Raw genomic sequence first — 7500 nt, 5'->3', positions numbered from 1 at the left:
TATTTAGTGACCAGGAGCCGCCACCGTCCATGCTAAAGCTGCACACCATAGCCGACAAAGAGGCAGGCTGGCTGGTTGTGGTGCGTTCCATGGTGCAAGTGATTCCCCTCCATGACCCACTGGGACCGGCAGTCATCACGCTGTTACTGGACGACTGTCCTTTGCCAAGCAAGGTGAGGCTTTTACGTATCCTTTTGTGGGGTATCCTATTCTTTCATTTTCAACTTTGAATCATTTATGGAGATCCTTCTGTTTTTTTTTTTACCTGAATGATTGAATCACACGTTTTGTACTATGATAAGATTCAAAGTAAGTAAAGTAAGTTGGGATGTCATTGGGTATGTTTTATCATTATTCCTGTGTATATAGTTTGCCTGATTATTTATGTGATAATATGATATATTTTTTCTGCAGATATATATAGAGCTACAATTCTTTAACTTCAAATTATTTTTCTTGGATAGAGTTCTTTGATAAATGATTTTCTGTATGTATTTCAATATTTATTTATTTATTTATTTATATATGTTTATTAAATCCAGGAAACTGTTGTGCATCTCTGTAAATTTTTTGAATTGAGTGAGGAAAGTGCACAAGAAAGCTGGAAAGACCCTCAGCTGCATCGTAATATTTGTGTGGTGCTTGGATGTATTGCTGAAAAGCTTGCTGGTCCCGCGTCCATAGCTCTGCTTACCGATACTACACTTGAATATCTTGTGGCACACCTTGTGAGTATGGCCTTAGGAACAAAATGAAGAATGTTTAATGTTTGTTATATCTTTTGAGTTTTATGATGAATGTTTTTGTTCCCTTTTCAAGCATTTAATAGATTTAATGATTTCAAACGTGGATCATCCTTGACTTGGAAGTAATTGTTTTATTTCAGGCAGTATATGTAGTAAACTATTTGTCAGAAGTACAATCTCGAGTTAAGCTACTTATCAAATATGCCATAACAAAGAGAAAAATTCTGACACTAAATTGTACTGAACTATTCATATCTCTCCTGGACAGAATGTAGACAACCACCCTTGTGTCATCTTGTTTGCCCTCATAGCTCTTGAAAAATTTGCCCAAACAAGTGAGAACAAAACAAGCATAGGACAGTACATGGGACAGGGTCTGTGTAACCCTCTGAGAACCTTGGAACAGTGGATGAGCGACAATGATTATGTTCGCCGTCAAGTGGGCTTTTGTGCTCAATGGTGCTTGGATAATTTGTGTAAGTGTAGTTGTCTTGTTTTAAAGTGATAGTTTATGCTAATATTGTAGTGATTGAAAACAAAAGAATTTTGATATAAGATTTCTGTGAATGAAATGACTCAGGAAGTGCTTTTGTTTTCAGTTATTTGTGAAGGTCGTCCATACTCCTATGAAAATGTAGATACAACTCATTTAAATGCAATGCTGAATAATAATGATGTTAGCGAGTACCTTAAGATATCTCCAGATGGTTTGCAAGTAAGGTTTACTCATCAAAAATTTTGTTGATGAAATAAAAGTTGTAGTTTTACTTTGTTGTTCTTGATTTTTGTATTGCAGTTATTTTGTCAATGTTTATATTCTAGTTTTCAACATTTTGCAGGCACGTTGTGATGCTTCATCTTTTGAAAGTGTCCGATGCACCTTCCAAGTTGACTCTGGTGTCTGGTATTATGAGGCTACTATCATTACAGCGGGAGTCATGCAGATTGGCTGGGCAACTAAGGATAGCAAGTTCCTAAATCATGTATGCAGGAATTCTTATACCTTTTAGGGATCAGATAGGTCTATGCAATATCTTTGATAGACGATGTGAAGGGTCTGTTGTAGGCAAGAAAATTAATATGGCTCCTGAATATAATCAGATGTGAAATTTTGACCTCATTTGTAGTCTTACTGATTCAAATGTATACAAAGATAATCAGTATAGGACCAAAAAACTCTGGGAATTCAGTAAATAAAAAGAATTCAGGTTAGTGGGTGCAATACATCATAACAGTAATATCCTGTTAGAAATAGTGTTACCAGTCATAGAAATACATATTTTCAGCCTGTATTTCAACTTTACTTTTTCAGGAAGGATATGGTATTGGTGATGATGAATTTTCTGTGGCATATGATGGGTGCAGACAATTGTTCTGGCACAATGCCCAGAGTGAAAGTCACTTGCACCCTAGCTGGCAGCCTGGAGATGTTCTGGGGTCCCTCCTTGACCTAACTAATGCAGAAGTCATTTTCTACCTTAATGGTGACCCATTGCCACCTCTAACACAAGTTTTCAATAATGCCACGTAAGTAATGCCTTAAAATGCTTCTCTTTGATGAATTGGTTAAGATGGATGTTTTTTCAAGATTATTGTTTACATAATCTATGATCATTTATAAGGGTATTACAACAAAAGTTAAAAAGAAATCACATGTATCTTGCATCACTCATCAGTTATTTGTAGATTGCGGTTTTTAAGTAATTGCAGAATGGTGGGTAATTTATCTAACTGGACATGGTGCTCATCACATTAATATAAAAAGCATACTTGTTAAGAAGAAAGGATACCAGTTACAGCCTCTTCAACTTTTTTCCTGAACTTTCACACAAACTTATCTGTTTTATGGTACTGATAGTATCTGTGATGAAACATAAGCATTTTCCCCCCAAAGAGGAAGTGAAACAGGAAACAGAAAGTTTTACCTTTTTGTAGGTATGATATCTTTATACTATTCCCTCCCTTTTTTTCAGATGTGGATTTTTTGCAGCTGCTAGCTTTATGTCCTTCCAGCAGTGTGAGTTTAATTTTGGGAAGAAGCCATTCATGCATCCTCCTAAGGACATTGCCTTCCAGAGCTTCAATGATCATGCCTACTTAAAAGAGAGTGAAAAGATTATTTTACCAAGGTATGGGATTGGCAAAATGGATAGATTTGTGTGATCTTTTTTTTAATTTTTTTACCAATTTTATTGGAATTCCAGATCCTCAGCTACTTTTGTTGATATTCACTTACAGACACATGTATGTAAATATATGATTTCAATTGTACAGTGCATGCACATATTTTAAATAAGATACAAACTGCATATTTCCAGGCACATTAAACTTCAGAAACTGAGAGCAATGAGTGTTGAGGAAGGGGCATGTACGTTATGTTTTGATGAGAGGGCCACTATCTCACTTATGCCTTGTTTACACAGGTAAGCTTTGAGGAGACTGAGTATTATGTATGTTTAGATTTATCCATTACTATTTCTGATTTTGTGTAATTTCACATGGGGCTTTGTATTAAGTTTTCATTGAATTCAAAATTTTGTAGAGTTCAGGTTCAATATTTCCTATATTGTAATTCATTTTATATGCTTTGATGAAATGCTAAATTTGAAGAAATGTAATAAATTTACCATATGCATATTTAGTAAATACTGACCCAGTGTAATGTTGAAGGGTTGCGTAAATCATCACATGGACTGAATGATGGCTTGTTACTATTGAACAGCTATTTGCAATGTTTTGTATTGCTAGTTCGGTGATTTCAGTCACTGTTTGTTGTAAACGAGCATTCTTGTGGTCCTTATTTATTAATGTGTGAAAAAAGCTTTGGAAAGTTAGCTTGAAGTGCAGAATTGCAGTATGCCATCCTCTAAATGGTCATGTGCATCTTGATGAACATTTTGTAAAAATATATGCTAACCACCAGTTTACAGCCATGATCTGGACCAAAACCCAACTGTCAATACATTGCTGACAGCTGTCAAGAGTGAAATAAATGATGAGTGAAAGAGTTTTTTTTTTGTGTGTGTGTGTGTGTGTGTGTGTGTGTAAGGCGTACAAAGCTGGATGGTATGCATTTTGCATGCATTTGTGATGGTATTGTGAATTTAAAGCACATGCATATAAATGTAACTTTATTCTGTTCTTGCCAAGTTTTCTTGCTAAGTGAACTGATAGGTATGATTAATAATCCTTTTGTGTATGTGTTACCCAGGATTTATAATTAGTAGTCTGTATCAAAACAATGTCTTGTATTAATGCATTATAATATCCTTGTTAAAAAGTTATAGACTATTGCAGACAATAAGTTTGTAACCTGCTTGTCACCATGTTTTTCTTGAGAATTTGCACTCAAGTAAGTGTAGGTAATTATGACATTTATTAGGCTACAGTTTAACAGTACAATTGCATACTTTATTATGAAGCAGGACTCTGAATCCATTTCTTTTACTTTCAGAGGCTTCTGTGAAAGATGTGCCCTGCAGTTAGAGATCTGTCCAATGTGTCGTCGAGACATTGAAGAAAGACGAGAGGTAGATGAAAAGTCTGATGGAAAATCTGAGATCACATGACCCTAAAGTGAGTGTCACATAATGAGATGCACTATTTTTTTTAAAGTTGGAGGGAGGTAGCCTCCATCTTTTAACCCCATGTGATTTGGATGACAGGGCCATTATGGCATGAAACAATTTGGCTTGAGGGGTAGGTGACATGAACTTGCTGTCATGGGAAAATTTGGCTGTGGGCTGATGTGACATAAACATGCTGTCATGAACATTTCAGCTGAAGGCTGGGGTGACAGGAAACTTGCCGCAAGTACACAAACCTCTTGGAGCATGATTAGACTCATTTTGGGTGTAGAAAGGGGCTTTGCATTATTTCCATAGATAAACGAGTGTGGAATGTGTTTGTGAGCCATGACTGGAAGAGTGCTGGCTCTAGGGAGGACGCCATTTCAATGCTCAGCATGACACAACAAAATGTTCCTTATTGTTATTATTCTTGCACTGAGTTATGGTCTACCTAGAGAGATGATCTGGAGTCTGTACAAGGAAAACAGTCTATTACCATCTGGATGAAGCAAATTAACCTATTGGATCCAATTGTGTCATGGAAATCACGGTGCTGAAAATAAGGGCAGTGGGTTATGTAAGTAGCTAACATCCCGGGTGTGCGTTGCGTAGGCCATGCACACGAGAACACCCATGAGTGGTGACAAGACTGTGTCTCCCCATTGCAAAGTTATTTTGTGTAAACTTTTTTAGCCTTTTGACTGTTTTCCAATGTCCATATTTGTTTTTGATTTGTTTTATCCAGATTGTAATACCTTATTTTCCATGCACAGACTCCATATCATCTCTCTATGTAGAAGATAACTAAGTGCATGACTTATGCATGTTACATTCTATTTTTTTTTTTTTCGATGAAAGTAATGCTAAAGCTCCCTTCTGTGCACCAAATGAGTCAAATCACACTCCAAGAGGTTTGTGCACTTGTGGAGTTTATTTCCATCACCCTGGCCTTTGTTTATGGCAACAAATTTGCATCACCCATTTTGCCCGATGACGGCACGTTCACGTCACCTGGCCCTCTACCCAGATTTTTCCATTATGGGATTGTAATATCATCCAGATCATAGGTGTTAATTGACAAATATGGATATTGGAAAATGGCAAAAAAACTAGAAATGCTTATGAAAAGAATTTTGATTGGTTAGTTTTTCGTGTGTAATTTCCATGATCATATTATAAGGAATTTAAAATTTATAGGCATGTTACTTTTTTAGTCATTTTAATGGTTACTGTGGTGCATATGTCAGTCAGTAAAAGGATTTTAAAATATATGATATTGAAAACTGATGGAATGCCTTTTTGTGATTGTAAAAGATCTTTGTCTTGGGGATAGTTTATAATTTTTTATGAATAGCATTTTGACTTTATAACAATTTTTGATTGTCCCTTCTTATTTAGAGTAATTTAACACCTAAAAACCATAAATCCTGAGTCCACTCTTGCCTGCTAGCCACAGATACCACTGAATTATCTGCTATTATCAAGGACTCAATTTTTTCATGTGACAAAATGTATCTCACACTGACTTGTCAGATAGTTACCGAATGGTTGAGTGGAAATTGGGAAAACTTGCAAGGTAAGTAAACACTTTTGATGGATTTACCACAATTTATTGTATGATGAATTAACTCATTGGATCTAGATGCTTCACTACCATCATAAGGCCCAAAATCTGGCATCGGGCATCAGGTTTACTTCAGTGGCCATTTGTTTCTGGTGACAAGACTCTATGCCTCTCCTTTGCAATGTTATTTCTTCTCTTTTTCTTCATAAGCATTTTTATTTTATTATTATTATTTTTTTTTGGGGGGGGGCTATTTTCCAATATCTATAACTGTTATTTAATTTGTCTTATCCAAATGGTAATAGACTGTTTTCCTTGCACAGAGTCCATATTATCTCTCTATGTAGTCCATATTTCACTGCAATAATAATAACAATAAGGAACATTTTGTTACTCATGTAATTTTACTTTTTTTTGTAATATTCAATTTTTTGTGATTGACCTGTACTGCTGGTTATGACATCCAGGAATAAGATCATAAGCATGGAAATAACATCCTCCTTTGAGCTGACACTCATCCAGTCATGACTTATAGACACTGCATTCCACACTCATTTATCAATGGAAATAATTCAAGAGCCCCTTGAATCTAATCACCCTCCTAGAACTTTGTGCACTTGTGGAGAGTCATTCTTGTCACAATGGTGAGTTCACATTACCTGCCCCTCAAGCTAATTTTATGATGTGATGGTCACTTCATCTGGATCATAGGAGTCAAGCATTTATATTCATAAATAAGATACATAGAAAAAAAATGGCATGAGTAACTCATCCTTACTAGGAAGCAACTTTATAATGGGAGAGGAGAAGGCCCTAGGAGAAGGTTTAGTGAAGGGTTATGAAGGGAGGATTGGATGGGAAGAAGTCACCCAGGCACACAGGAGAAAGCCCAGTGTGGTGAGAAAACACCTTATCAATTTAAAAGGTAAAGTTCTGTGGAGGTGACTTAGCTAAGGGTTCATTTTCCTGTATGCTCAAGTAATGCCAGATGGGCTCAGGGGATAATCAACTGGTTAGATTGATAACGATATTGTAGAGTAGATTAGTTACTGTTAAAGGGAGTATATGGGCAATGTACTTCTCTTTGGGTGAACCCCATCCCTCTCAGTAATGTACTTTTAGATTCTGCAAACATGTCATATATCAGAAGCATTGTTAGTTCCTTCTCCCAGCTTACAATTTTTTTTAATACTCTTGAAGAGATAGTTGTTGTAAATGGCTAGTTGAAGAACTAAAGAAAAATTATTCTATAACCCATTTTAAAAAATTATTCATGTGATTGAGGTAATGCACATTCTGCCAAATGGGTAGTGGTGGAAAAAGCAAATGTAACAGTATTATTATCCTATTTTGCTATTTTCTGATTGTTTTCCTATTTCTGCCAGGAAATGCTGGTGCCGAGGCAGGGGCATCAGATAACCTCTACTTATTAAGGTAATGGAAGTGGAATGTGCTTCTCGAAAAATAGAAAATGGGAATGAGAAATTCACAAGAATGACCCCCGCCCTCCGATCCATGGATTGTAGTATTATTTATTCCAACTCCATTGTAAAAGAAAGAAAGTGTGAATAAGAAAGAAGCAATTTCTTGTTGTTAGATAATTAAATATGCATGAATCCAG

At 36.0% G+C, this 7500-nt stretch overlaps 1 protein-coding gene across 2 annotated transcripts in view; it reads left to right on the top strand.

Annotated features, from left to right (window-relative positions):
• The window catches only part of LOC113816385 (RING finger and SPRY domain-containing protein 1), a 23984-nt gene that overhangs the window by 14705 nt on the left and 1779 nt on the right, over positions 1-7500 (top strand). For both annotated transcript variants that reach the window (XM_027368455.2, XM_027368454.2), the window contains exons 4-13: positions 8-173; positions 543-728; positions 1015-1222; positions 1346-1461; positions 1586-1729; positions 2059-2273; positions 2720-2875; positions 3065-3169; positions 4201-4322; positions 7265-7500. The exon at positions 7265-7500 is cut by the window's right edge and continues 1779 nt beyond it. In XM_027368455.2, the coding sequence (XP_027224256.2) occupies positions 8-173; positions 543-728; positions 1015-1222; positions 1346-1461; positions 1586-1729; positions 2059-2273; positions 2720-2875; positions 3065-3169; positions 4201-4315 (1411 nt within the window). In that variant the 3' untranslated portion in view covers positions 4316-4322; positions 7265-7500. The remainder of the gene's footprint in view (positions 1-7; positions 174-542; positions 729-1014; positions 1223-1345; positions 1462-1585; positions 1730-2058; positions 2274-2719; positions 2876-3064; positions 3170-4200; positions 4323-7264) is intronic.

This window comes from Penaeus vannamei, chromosome 21 (assembly GCF_042767895.1).
Source record: "Penaeus vannamei isolate JL-2024 chromosome 21, ASM4276789v1, whole genome shotgun sequence".
Lineage (NCBI taxonomy): Eukaryota > Metazoa > Arthropoda > Malacostraca > Decapoda > Penaeidae > Penaeus > Penaeus vannamei.
Note: the sequence above shows the minus strand (reverse complement) of the source record. Positions and strands in the feature narration are given on the sequence as shown.